The sequence below is a fragment of the Brachionichthys hirsutus genome, chromosome 4, assembly GCF_040956055.1.
Source record: "Brachionichthys hirsutus isolate HB-005 chromosome 4, CSIRO-AGI_Bhir_v1, whole genome shotgun sequence".
NCBI classification, from domain to species: Eukaryota; Metazoa; Chordata; class Actinopteri; order Lophiiformes; family Brachionichthyidae; genus Brachionichthys; species Brachionichthys hirsutus.
The window spans coordinates 14,294,289-14,307,953 of NC_090900.1; the positions used below are offsets into that span (position 1 = coordinate 14,294,289).

General features: G+C 45.7%; 1 protein-coding gene across 1 annotated transcript; it reads left to right on the forward strand.

The window, feature by feature from the left end:
- Positions 1 to 2,150: 2,150 nt before the first annotated feature.
- stxbp1b (syntaxin binding protein 1b) lies at positions 2,151 to 12,793 on the forward strand. The gene is made up of 20 exons (XM_068760724.1): positions 2,151 to 2,187; positions 4,201 to 4,250; positions 4,339 to 4,420; positions 5,030 to 5,106; positions 5,264 to 5,342; positions 5,478 to 5,581; positions 5,892 to 6,040; positions 6,175 to 6,259; positions 6,627 to 6,757; positions 6,856 to 6,963; positions 7,048 to 7,108; positions 8,011 to 8,076; positions 8,622 to 8,702; positions 8,975 to 9,113; positions 9,225 to 9,334; positions 10,063 to 10,164; positions 11,115 to 11,200; positions 11,539 to 11,693; positions 12,013 to 12,122; positions 12,658 to 12,793. The coding sequence occupies exons 1-19, from the start codon at positions 2,151 to 2,153 to the stop codon at positions 12,114 to 12,116; spliced, it is 1,806 nt and encodes a 601-aa protein (XP_068616825.1). The 3' UTR covers positions 12,117 to 12,122; positions 12,658 to 12,793.
- The last annotated feature ends 872 nt before the right edge of the window (positions 12,794 to 13,665 follow it).

A 13,665-nucleotide genomic window follows, 5' to 3' on the forward strand; every position in this document is an offset into this window, starting at 1 on the left:
GCAGAACGTCTCACGTCCTCTCCGACATCACCGGGACGGACTGAAGCCTGGAGGGGAGACGGGCGACGGGCGGGTTTCACACGGCTGGTTCCCCCAGCCAGACACGCCCTCTTTAAAGTTGGACAACGCCCACCTCCCAGCGGCGGTGCGTTCACTGAACGTAGGAAAGGTAACGATTCATAGCCGGTCTCCAACGAAAAGCACCTTCCCGAAACTATTAAACCGTTCACCATGTTTACGTACTTGCTGTTTGTAAGAATGTGTTCTCTGTATATCCATTTAAATTACATTCATTCATTCATTCATTCATCTTCTGAACCGGGTCGCGGATCGTGCTGGAGCCTGTCCCAGCTGTCCACACCCTGGACAAGCCGCCAGTTCATTGCAGGGCCACACAAAGACAGACAATCATTAAATGACATTATTATTATTATAAACGTTATGCAGGCCTTAGTTAAATAAACGCATCAGCAGCCTTTTGTATTCAAGGTATACTGTGGGAATGATGTTTGAATTAAAAAGTGTTTCTCTGTTTGTTGACTCGTGGAACAAGAACTTTCTGCAGCTGCTAGCCTGAAGCACTCTGAGGTTTCGCTCAAGATCAGAATGAAGATGAGCCACTGCATTTTAAAACTCAGGATGCTCCCTCCCCTTCAGAGTTTCTCTCTGTTATCTGATCCTATCCCAGATACTAATTAAATACACATACAGGCCTGTTCTGTTGAGCTTATTGCTCTCTGACTGCTGGAATCTCCACAAACATCTGTGTCTATTTAACGAATTCACACGGCTCTAGCCAATATAAACGTTGATATAAAGTGGAGTGTTGAAACTGGAGGTTATGTTCTACAGCAAAGACAATGTCTTTAAAAACAAATGCATTAAAGGAGACATATTAGGAAAAACTCCCTTTTTCCCATGTTTCTACACTATTATGGTGGTTTGGGGTCACTACCAACCCCAAAACAGCAAAATTAACCATCTAGTGAGTGTAGTTCTGTAATCAGCTACTGAAACGCCGCTGGCAGAAATCAATATGCAGCCTTGTTTTGTAAGCTCAAGAAAAAAGTCCCAAATTAGAATTCTCCTCTGTCCAATTCACAGATTCCTGCTTATTTGTTTTTTCATGTCTTGACTATCTTACTGGACTTGTATGTCACCATCAGGCAGGATTCAGGAATCCATTTATTTGATGTGCTGCAGAACGCTACGGCATTCTTTTCAACAATCATCATTCAATAATGCACAGTAGCGCTATTATCCTGTGCAGCTTACATCGGTTGCATCTTTTATTGAGGCATTTCGGGCTCTTTAGTAGATTCTGGATTTAGAGAATGATCATCTTCCCTTCCCACACCTTTTTAAAATGGAATTTTCTTTGCGATTGCAGGAGGGGTGAGGAGTGATTGCGATGATTTGTTTTCAACAATGACTGGATAAAAATGAGACAATAACTTCTGTATAGGGTCTAATAGACATTCAGATTCTCATTTGAATACAAGTTATATTCTGAATCTGGTGATCGAGAATGTTCACATTCATTGCTATGAAATCAAACAAATACTTTACTTTTGGCTTGTCCTGTCAGGGGTCGCCACAGCAAATCGACCTTCTCCTGCACACATGTACTCTGTTTTACTCCTGCTCACCTTCATTCCTCTCTCTTCTAGAGCAGACCTCCACTTCTCTAGATTCTCCTCTACCTGCTCTCACTGCAGATCACAATGTCATCTGCAAACATCATATCCCAAGGAGCTTCCTGTCTCACCTCATCTGATAGTCTATCCATCACCATGGCAAACAAAAAGGGGCTCAGTTTTCACAAAAGTAACGAAAGCACAGCAAATGTAACGCCTTTTAATTCTACTTAATTTCCTATTTGACCTGCACTTCCTATTTTCAGACAGCTCCTAACGTTAATCCCGTCGCGCACCCTTGGTCGTTCTGCGGGCTGATACTTTTGTTCCACCACACAATGTCTGTGATCAGTCAGCGACTGGAAAACCTTCTTTTACGTCTGGATCTTGGCGGAAGTCTGTCGGCTTTTATTTTGTAGGCGGTTGGAGCGGAAGTGCGTGTGTCGTTCTGAGCTTGACGTTGCCACAGCGCTCCGGACAGGTTGGTGTGAAGTGGACGCCGCAGAGGACACCATGGCACCGCTTGGACTGAAAGCCATCGTTGGAGAGAGTAAGAGCGGCTCTTTGATTTTTGACTTCTTTATGCTGATATGCGATCCACGTCCGACCGGATGGATATTAATCCTAATCCACGAGAAGTGACGCGGATGAGAGATGCGAGCGAGATGGAGACAGAAGACAGTCCAGCTCCAGGTGGCAGCTTGGTCGTTTTTGGAAGGTTGATGCGTAAAAGACGCACAAACTCATCCAACCAGTTGCGAAGTGGCGCCTTTCCAGATTTATCTCCAAATATGTATTTAAATATTTTATAGTACAACGGCTCATCACTATTGCGCCGTTCTATTTGCGCGTAATGGAGCACGGAGTTCTGGTTGGTTGTAAATCCCGTTTCACTAATCTCTGTGCGGATTAAGCGCTTTGACATCATCCCGAGAGGAGGAGGAGGAGGAGGAGGAGGACCGAACTCAGCAACAGACGCTTTCACGGTCACCTGTTTATCAATGACGGCAGATCGCGTCATAGTGTCAATGACGTGACGCTCTCTTTAGCGCGTCAGCGTTTCAGTTCATAAACTCTCTCGGATATGATGATGATCTGTCGCGGTGATTGAGGACAAGTGTCCTCTTGTCTTCATCTCGCCATCAGCAGGTGCTGAAGAAGTGAAGCAGCCTCTTGGATGAGGCCTTAAAGAATCATCAGCGAGTAAAATCAAGATTCAATTGTATAAATATTTCTGAATATCTTACTTTGATTAACAAAAAGTCTGAAACAACAATTCATACAAGGCTAGAAATAAGAGTTCTCCAAATACGTGTCGTATTTTCATCGATACCTGATCGATTTATCAAGAAATGTAATAAAAAGTCTACATTAGTTTGATAAAAACACAGTAGAGCTTTTATCAACCCCTAAAGTCTTTTATTTTATTAAACTCTACTGTTCTACATGCAGACAGCTGTTCTGCTGTGTGACATGTCACATCCCATTCGGCCACTAACACTTCTCCGTAATCCCGTTAAATGGCTGGAGGAACATCCGCTCATCGTTTGAGCTCCTCCTCAGACTCAGTACGACTCCACGGTTCCGAGACGGACCCGTTGTAGAAACAGGACACGACTCTGGGTGTCTGTCCTGCTTTGTGTCTGTCTGTGTGTGTGTGTGTGTGTGTGTCAGCGGGCGACGTCATGTCCGCTGACACAGAAACGGGACAGACACAGCGATGTGAGTGGAGGCCGGGGTAAGAGGATTGGGGCAGATTAGAGGCAGTGATTGCAGTGGCCCGGTTCCTCCCAGCACCAGACCCTCTGGACTGGACAGACGCTGAAAGCCCCCAGTGGGAGAAACTGGGACGCCGCTCAAAATCACCAGTTTGATTGACATCTCGGGGGCGGATCATTCATCAATGATATTGTCTCTAATGTGTGTGTGAGTTACTGTAGGATATTATGAATGCTAACTATATAATTATTTGTAGTCTTCATTATTAAGATGCCGTGTGAACGCTCATATTCAAGTCTTTACTTGTTAAATATCCTCCAATCTGTGTTTAAAACGGCGCAGAAGACGGTGCGTTTTCTCCCATAATGAATTGACTCCCCGATCTCCCAATCCTCTGTCCCATGCATGTGAGAAAATAAATGTCTCCCGGGCGGGCGGTCCACTTGGATAAAATGATGCTTTAGATGTGACAGAATACTCGATTCATGGGAGAAATAGGTGCAAACAGTAACAGTAAATGTACGACCACAGTCTGTGCCGTTTACGCACAAGGTACAGCAGCCGAACTCCATTCATTATCGAATGTAACAGGAGCATAAAGACAGTCCAGGTTCACATAGTGAAACAGCTGTCGCCCTGATGAACCCTAATGTATCAGTGCACGGACAAGTCTGTGTGGGTGCAAGTAAATAATAACAATAATAAAAAATAGATAAATGCATCACAGCCAGTCGGTGCAACGACCATTTTCACATAGTTTCACGCTTCATATGCAGTGGCATCAAGAACAATCTCCTCTCAGCCCTTCTAAAATATTCACATGTAAAATGTCCTTTCTTAACAGAAATAATGAATAACGTCATCAAGAAGGCACGAGAGAAAGGAAAGTGGAAGGTAAGGCTTCCGTCACGCTCTGGCTGCGTTCCCATGATGCGAGCAGGGCTCCCGCGGTAACGTCCGGGCGGCGTGTGATGCCTTTCAGGTGCTGGTGGTGGACAAACTGAGCATGAGGATGGTGTCCTCCTGCTGTAAGATGACAGACGTCATGTCAGAGGGAATCACAAGTAAGTGTGACCTCTGTCCACGGCTGTGGATGGATGGAAGGTGGATGAAGGGAGGCGGGGGGGGGGGTAGACATCGGGCTAATTTACGTGTAATCCCTGATCTCATTGGAATTTAAGTTCCCAATGTTTATCCTTTCTTTCATTTCTAAAGTTTATATGAGACCGTCGACTCTCAAAGTGCATTTTTGTTCTTAAAGGTTTTTATTTGATCTTATGCCTGTTTTTATTTGAACATTCGGATGCTTATTTTATTTCCGCCGTGCTTGTGTTTTTAATTTCTTTCCCTTGACGTGACGAAAGAAGGAACCATTAAAGTTTGGAGAATATTGGCAGAAATAAAGTTCCCTGTCATCCCTGTGAGAGCCCTGATCATTCTCAGCGTGTTACGATAACTCCAGAATAAATGAATGGTTGTAAATCAGATTAGGATTTAATGTAATTAACTTTGCAGAGGCATGTGTGCTTGATATTTTCGTCATGCAAAGCAATGGCGTGCTTTGTGCTAGCTGGGTTTAGTTTGCAGCGTAAGCAGCAAATGAAAAGCCAGAAGGAATACTCTACTGATCAAGCTCATAGATGATTTATTGATTATTCCCGTCTGCTCCTCAGTTGTAGAAGACATAAACAAGCGGCGCGAGCCGTTGCCCACCATGGATGCGATCTACCTGATCACACCCTCGGATGAGGTAAACCAGGCTGCACGTCTCGATCCACCATTAGGAATGCATCAGGATGCTATTTTGGCTGTTTGGGGGCAGGATGGATGTTCTCAGCCCTTTAAAAGTCATTTTGAATGCAGAATGTTATTTGTTCCAAATTTCTCTCCATGATCTCCGCTGTCAGTCTGTTGAAGGTCTGATTGATGACTTCAGGGACCCTCAGAATCCGAGGTACAGAGCAGCGCACGTCTTCTTCACAGACAGTGAGTAAATCCAGCAAAACTGTAAAAACAAATACACAATACAATATAATGTAGTATAAAAGTATCTGCCAAGAAGTTGTCTACTGCAGTTTGATATTTTGTCTAAGCGTCATGTCTTTCTGTGACTCCGGGCAGCGATCCCAGAATCCTTGTTTGGACTGTTGACCAAATCTCGAGCTTCCAAAGCCATGAAGGCCTTGACTGAGATCCACATCGCCTTTCTGCCCTACGAATCCCAGGTAAGACTTTGTCTCGACCGGGATGAGACCATGGCAGGTAACCTGCTGCTGCGCTGCATCATCTGTACCGGATACTCGTTTTAGCCGGTTAGCTGAGACACAAATATAAAGCAGTGAAATATTTTGTGCTAATATAACTTAAAAAGTTACGGAAGGAGCTTGATGACATTTTTAGGAAATGTTAGGAATCTTACCAGGAACAGTTGAATAAATGTTGTTGATCCAGAAGAAATCCTGGATTGGGTCGACTGCTCCCGGCGGGCCACCGGTGCAGCGCTGACCTTTGACCTGCCGTGTATTCTGCTTTTAGGTGTTCTCCCTGGACAAAGTGGAGGCTTTTCAGGACTTCTACAGCCCCTTTAAAGCCGACGTGAAGCACAACATGCTGGAGCGCTGTGCCGAGCAGCTCGCCACCCTCTGCGCCACACTTAAAGAGTATCCTGGAGTCCGGTACAGAGGGTGAGACCAGCAGGGACAACACACAGTCCAGTGCATGCCGCCTTGTACCAGCAGAGAACAAACCGACAGCATTCATTACAGGTACAGCTGCGTTACAATGCTGTGTGTGTGTCTGTGTGTGTGTGTGATTTCAGAGAGTACAAAGACTGTGCAGTCCTGGCTCAGATGCTTCAGGAGAAGCTGGATGGGTACAAGGCAGACGACCCTACTATAGGAGAGGTAGGCCACTGGGGCTAAAGGATTGGGCCTTGGGTTTAGACGTTCTTCTCTGACCAACAGGTGTGTGGCACCTGATTGGTTGACCTCCGCCTCCACCATGAATTATGAACGAGATAACATGAGTGTTGCAGACACGTTGGGCTGTCTCAGGGAGGATCGAGTTTCTGCATTAGTCGAAACTTTAAAGGTTGTTTTTCTTTGCATGCATGCACGAAAGTCGAGTTTTCATGTGGGCAGTTTTCACACTCGTCATTTGGGAATCCTCACATCTAGCAGCACTTATATTAACGTACTAATATTAAACGATGCGCTGCAGGACGAGGGTGAAACAGTGAGCTCAGTGCTCTCTGGTCCTGTTTGTGTTCAGGGTCCAGACAAGTCCCGCACTCAGCTGCTCATCATTGACCGAGGATTCGATCCGGTGTCGCCTCTCCTGCACGAGCTCACGCTGCAGGCCATGTCCTACGACCTCCTGGGCATCGAGAATGACGTCTACAGGTAGGGGATGAGCGAGCGCAGCGCCTCGCTTGCTCCATTGCCTTTCCTCTCCTTTGAATCGTCTGAGACAGGATCACAGTCCGTCTTCTCTCCGCCAGGTTTGAGACCAGTGGGATGGGAGAGACGAGGACCAAAGAGGTGGTGCTGGACGAGGACGACGACCTGTGGCTGAGCCTGAGACACAAACACATCGCGGAGGTTTCGACGTGAGCGACCTTGTTACCGCGGTGACGCAGAAGGCATCGCCGCCGCGGCAGGACTCATCTCCCTTGTCCTCTCCTGTCTCGCAGGGCTGTGACTCGTTCGCTGAAGGAGTTCTCCGCCAGCAAAAAGATGAACACCGGGGAGAAGGTAGAGGTCGCGCGGCCTCGCGTCTCGCTTTCAGGCTGCATTACCGTGGCCTTCACAAGGTCGCCGAGGCGGACGGAGAGCCAGGAAACATGGATGGAGTCAAACACATTTCCTGTCACAGCTAGTCAGCCGAACGTAGAACACATATTAGGGATGCCTGACGAGGAAGAATCAATAGGTTTCATTTCAAGCTGGTATCTCTGTTAGTGAATGCACTCAGTCTGGATTTAACACCTGCCACGTGTTTGGATGAACTCAGGACAGAACTTTAATGTGTTTTTAACCAACACTTTAGTTCACTCCCCTTCTCGGATGATGTGCAGGTTCTGTTGCTCGGTAATCGAGGGTCTCTGTAGTTGTGTTTGGTGCTTCATAATCCATCCATCCATCTGCTGCAGCCGCGTATCCTGTGCAGGGGTGCAGGCTCAGAGGCGGCGTGCACCCTGGACTAGTCACCAGTTCATCACAGGACCGACACATAAACGACCATTCACGAAATGTAGGCTCCAGTTCAGTATAGCAGGTTTGTTGTGAGAGGAAGCTGCCCATTAGCTAAACAAGGAGAGCGCTCAGAGAGCACAGACCTCCTCCAAGCAGCTCATTCCCCTGCTAACTGAATCCACACCGTTCACATGGGGATCTGGATCAGCACCAAAAGGTTCTAGTTTGTTCTTGGTATCTTTATACACCAACCATGAAAAGTAAAAGTTGATTTTTGAATACATAAATGGGTTTTCAATTTAAAAATGTCATATTATTTCCTGACCTCATTCTAGATCAGATCCAGATGCAATTTGGCAGTGAGATACAGACTGTATGCACTCGGTTATCATGTTTGCGGATGACGTGAGATTCCTCAGTCACTTCATGTTTGAGATACCAAGCGAGCCTGTTTGTTTCAGACCACCATGAAGGAGCTGTCTCAGATGCTGAAGAAGATGCCTCAGTATCAGAAGGAGCTCAGCAAGGTAGGGCTGAAGCAGCTGCTCTAAATGCTGCTGCAGTTAGTCTGAAGCACCGAGAGGCTGCATCACTCCAAGGCCGAGCTGAAAGCAGAGTCGTGCGACTCTGACCTTGTGACATCGTGCACGCTCGTACAATTGTGACTCCAGTCCAGATTTTTTGTTTGTTTCGGGATATGATTTTATGGTCGCGGGAGAGTTGATTATATTTTCGAGGCTCCAACACGGTGATGTTTGGCCATTTTAAAATATAAGTAGAGTGAAAAATAACAATAAAGCAGTCAAGAGAAAGATTCCTGGACACAGACAGATGCAGAACTGGGCAGATCCTGGACTGGATTACAATCCCGATCCAGATGCCACCAATTTGCAGTTTATTCATTCATTAAATACATTTCATGTAAGATTCAAGGTGGTATAAAACTTTTTTTTTTAGCATGAAGCATACAAGTAAAGGGATGCTGTAATCACCATAGACACAGAGTACAGAGGTTTGTTTTGCAGATTCAGGAGTCATACTAACAGCCTCTCTCCTGTACCACTGACCTCAGTATTCAACGCACCTCCACCTGGCTGAGGACTGCATGAACCGTTACCAGGGCACAGTGGATAAACTCTGTCGTGTGGAACAGGTGAATAAATCACACACGCCGGTGTTATAGAGTTAGAAATGCACAAGTGACTATCCGTCAGCATTAAAGTGGGTACCGGAAATTCAGTTCAGACTGAGGATGACGCTACGTAGGAGGGGTCGATTGACACAAAAACATTCTTTTGACCTTTTTGTCTGCGATTGTGAGGAAATAGAGCTCCCTGACATCGAAGCCAGATTTTCTCCGCAGGTCGTGTTCGGCTGAAACGAGTGTGGGGCTTTCGCCTCTTTCTGTCCTTTACCATGTTTAAGGATCTGGCGATGGGCATCGATGCAGAAGGAGAGAAGATTAAGGATCCCATGCGGCTCATCGTACCCATTCTGCTGGACGCCAACGTTTCCGTTTCGGACAAGATCCGCATCATCCTGCTCTACATCTTTCTTAAGAATGGTCAGGCATTCATTCATAGCTGTTTTCCATCGTCAATAAATCGTCCATGCATATTCATTCTGTATGTGAAGGTCTAAGGTTCATGTGCTTGTGTATCTGTGTGTGTTTCAGGTGTGACGGAGGAGAACCTGTGTAAGCTCCTGCAGCATGCCAGCGTCCCACCCGAGGACAGCGACATCATCTCCAACATGGCTCATATGGGCGTTCCCATCATTTCTGAGGTGAGCTGTTCTGACTCCATGGTGAATAAATCCTGAACGACTCATCATGTGAACCTTAGGAGCAGCTTGATGCCACTTCTGTAGTCATAGTACACCTTTCTTAATTCGTTTCACCTGCACGTCATACATCTAACCCTATTGGCTGCTGCTGGACTTTCTTCTTGTCCCCTGAGGGGTCGCCACAGCAACCAAACCTTCTCCACTTCACCCTGTCCTTTGCATCGTCCTCCCCAACACCAGCCACTCTCATGTCCTCCCTCACTACGTCCATGTATCTTCTCCTGGGTCGACCTCTAGCCCTGTTCCCTGGCAGCTCCATCCTCAGCATCCTTCTACCGATATAGTCCCCGTCTCTCCTCTGGACATGTAGAGTAGAGTATATGTAGAGTCTGGGCTGATGAGAGATGTGTTGCAGGTGATGACAGGAGCACAGGTGAGGGGAATGAACCGATTGCAGGAGCACAGGAGAGGGGAAGACAGGGGGAGTTAGTGGGGGAGGGACACAGGCCCGCCTCAAGGTGTGAACATCGATCGAAACTGATTCAAGATAATGTGGAACTTTCTACCAAGTGTCCCTACAGTAGGTCAATGCAATCCTGCTGAGAAACTAACTAACTACCAATCAATGGACACATGAACATGTAAACTCCTTGGTGTAGGTAGTGACTAAACTTCCAGACTGAAGATGTGCCATGCTAACATGACTGGAAGCATCATGTACTTCACAGGGCACCACAAAGAAAGCCAAGAAGCCTGATCGCAAGGAGAGGATCAGTGAGCAGACCTACCAACTCTCCAGATGGACTCCCCTCATTAAGGACCTCATCGAGGTACTCCTCAGCTACCACTCAAGTATTAGCAGTATGTCATTTAGTGATTTAGGAGCCAGAGAAAGTCCGTAAAGAGAAAATGGCCTGAACTACCATTGTGCCTTTTTCTTTTGTTTGATGGGATCTAGGTAAAAATCAAAGAACATTTTGATGGAGACATTCAAATAGAATTGTACTCTAGATCAGTGGTCTCCAACACGTTTCCTTCCGGTTGCATGGCAGGCAATTTTTTTCGCAAACCGGGGGGTAAATTCAATCCAAAATAAGGAATATAATCTTACCAATAAACGTTATATTATGCACTTGCAATAACTATTAAACAAGTATTACCGGTACACCAATATCTACTCACCATTAGTTGTGGTCTCAACTGGCTTCTGTCCTTCATGTTCAAGTTTTTTTTGTTTCATAAATTCCATTAATCCAGGGTTCTTGGTCTCTGTGCCGAAGCAGTTTTGAACCCTTCGTTGCCTCGAGTTTTAAGTCTGACTCCTGGTTTGTCTGCTAAAAGAAGTTTTCTTTTCTTGGAGGTCGTCGACTCCTCTTCTTCCTCCTCTGTTGGGCATTTCCCCTTAGCAAAGAAGCTCTCCAAAGACGTTTGTTTTTTATTAATTTTCGCTAGTTCACGTCTGTTTTTAGTAACGTAAAGCATGTAAATTCACAGGCGAATGTTACGTTGGAGAAAATCCGGTAGTTTTTCAAAATAAGACACCTTTAATAATAATAATAGATACAATGGAAATTGTATAAATGAGTTCTTCTTTCTGTGCGGCCCAGTAACAAATTCCTTACGGACCGGTACCGGGCCTCAACCAATCACTAAACCAATCACAATATATATTTATTCCACACCTCTACCTATAATAGGGATCCCATCTGAATGTGACTTCAGATAACTCTATGATAGTCTGTTTATGAAGCCATCTGTTGTGACCAACACATTCCCACAGGATGCTATTGAGGACAAACTGGACTACAAGCTGTACCCGTACATTTCACAGCGACAAGTATCTGCCAAAGCCAGCGCTCCATCAAGGTGGGGTTTCTCACTGCACTTTGCCTACACTTACAGTAAAACGTCACGTTGAAAATACGGCAGAGGATGGAGCCTTGTGGTATACCTGTGCTACTGTAGATTGGGTGGCTGTGGCTCAGTTGGTAGAGTGGGTCGTCCAGTGATCAGTGGGTCGGTGGTTCAAATCCCAGCTCTGACTGTCCAAATTGCTCCCCCATATCCCAAACTGGAGTGTGAACGAGTGTGTGAATGTGAGGCTTTCTTGTAAAGCGCTTTGGCCACCATGAAGATGTTGAAAGCGCTTTATAAGTGCAGTCCATTTGCCATTTATAAAGAAGACTTGACTGTCCATCTTTCAGTGCTCGCTATGGTAACTGGCACAAGAACCGGGGCCCCACGGAGATGAAGACAGGGCCCAGGATCATTGTCTTTATTATCGGCGGGGTGACGTACAGTGAGATGCGTTGTGTCTATGAGGTCACCCAGGCCAATGGCAAGTGGGAAGCGCTGATTGGTGAGTTTACCAAGTTCCCTACTGAACTGAAATATCAATGAGTCGAGGAATTCCTGATTTCCTTCTGTGAAAACTTACAACACATAGATGCATCTCTGGCAGCCTAAATATGTACAGTTAGTGATTGTCTTACGAGCTGTGCGACTTACGAGAGTTCGACTTTACGACTGATCAATCAGGCTCTTTTTGGGGAGCATTTTGTAACATTTCAGTGAAACCCAAGTGAGTTAATTTTTTTTATCCTGACCGATCCAAACACACTTTCATCCATTACTTCTAGTCCTTGATTACCATTTTGTGTTCTTTTTGTCCCGTGTAGGTTCCACTCATGTTCTTACTCCGCCTACATACCTAAAGGAACTGCAGCACCCAGACTTCTTGGACACCAACGTGGCACCAGAGGGCACAGAGGAATCAAAGTGAAAAAAAGTAAAAAAAACGCATCTTACGTCTAAATCCCTGCTGGTCCAGAGCCGGATCAATTAATGTGTCTGCCCATGACTTAATTTACCTTCCCTGAGCTGCCACTTTCAATCAGTTACACCACATATGTCAAAGTCAAGGCCCGGGGGCCGCATCAGGCCTGCGAGAAGGTACCGGGCTTGAGTTCTTTCTGTGCAGAGTTTGCATGTTTTCCTTGTGTCTGCGTGGGTTCTCTGTGGGTTCTCCGGTTTCCTCCATAAACATGCAGCTTAGGTGAATTGATCGTTCCAAATTGTCTGTCTCTGTGGACCCATGATGAGCTGGCGCCTCATCCAGGCTGTACCTTGCCACTCACCTGTAGCCAGCTTGCATAGGCTCCAGCAACAACCCGTGACCCGGAAGGCGGACAAAGCGGACATGAAAATGAATCGATGAATGATCACTCATGACTCCACAGCCGAAACTCTTTTGTTTAAAACACGAAGCTCTTCTAGGTTAAAACAGAGGTGTCTCCGCTCTGAGATTGTCTTGTCTCTTTCAGGATCAGCTGAGCTCTTCGCCCTTCCTGTCCTCCTAAAAGCCATCAGAGAAAGAAGAACTGACCGGACACGTCACGCTTCCCTGTCCCCTCTCCTAATCGCATCATCATGGATTAGATGTCATGAATGCGCCGATCAAAGGTTATTGGGGGAGGTTGCTTTATGTTCTAATGCTTGTTTCTTTGGAAAAGTAATTTTAGCGAATTAGATTAGATGACTGGAGATTTAGGAATGTAAGTGAAAATGAAGCAGCTGTTTTACCGTCAGAACAGAACCAAACCATATATTCATTGAATGGACACATTACCTCTCTTCCCTCTCCTACAAGTACTCAACCTACTTGTATTTTCTTAGTGTATACAACATATATTGAAGTATATGTAGTGTTTTTCTCTCCATTCAGTACTACTCATACATTGTATAAATCAAGGCATGCATATGTCTGACCTTGGAAATACCAACATAAATGTATTGGACCATCATGTAGAGCTTTCATGTAGAGACTCTCCTTGGTTCCCTGTGTTGGCCCATCATGTTGTAGAGCTTTCATGTAGAGCCTCCTCTTGGTTTCCTGTATTGGACCATCTTGTAGAGCTTTCATGTAGAGCCTCATCTTGGTTTCCTGTGTTGGACCATCTTGTTGTAGAGCTTTCATGTAGAGACTCTCCTTGGTTCCCTGTGTTGGCCCATCATGTTGTAGAGCTTTCATGTAGAGCCTCCTCTTGGTTTCCTGTGTTGGACCATCTTGTAGAGCTTTCATGTAGAGACTCTCCTTGGTTCCCTGTGTTGGCCCATCATGTTGTAGAGCTTTCATGTAGAGCCTCCTCTTGGTTTCCTGTATTGGACCATCTTGTAGAGCTTTCATGTAGAGCCTCATCTTGGTTTCCTGTGTTGGACCATCTTGTTGTAGAGCTTTCATGTAGAGACTCTCCTTGGTTCCCTGTGTTGGACCATCTTGTAGAGCTTTCATGTAGAGACTCTCCTTGGTTCCCTGTGTTGGACCATCTTGT

Excerpts from the sequence above, each read along its gene's own strand:
- stxbp1b (XM_068760724.1), top strand. The coding sequence starts at position 2,151 with ATGGCACCGCTTGGACTGAAAGCCATCGTTGGAGAGA. Across the intron at positions 5,582-5,891 it reads TTCTGCCCTACGAATCCCAG|GTGTTCTCCCTGGACAAAGT; the intron begins GTAAGACTTTGT and ends TTCTGCTTTTAG. Across the intron at positions 6,964-7,047 it reads CACATCGCGGAGGTTTCGAC|GGCTGTGACTCGTTCGCTGA; the intron begins GTGAGCGACCTT and ends CCTGTCTCGCAG.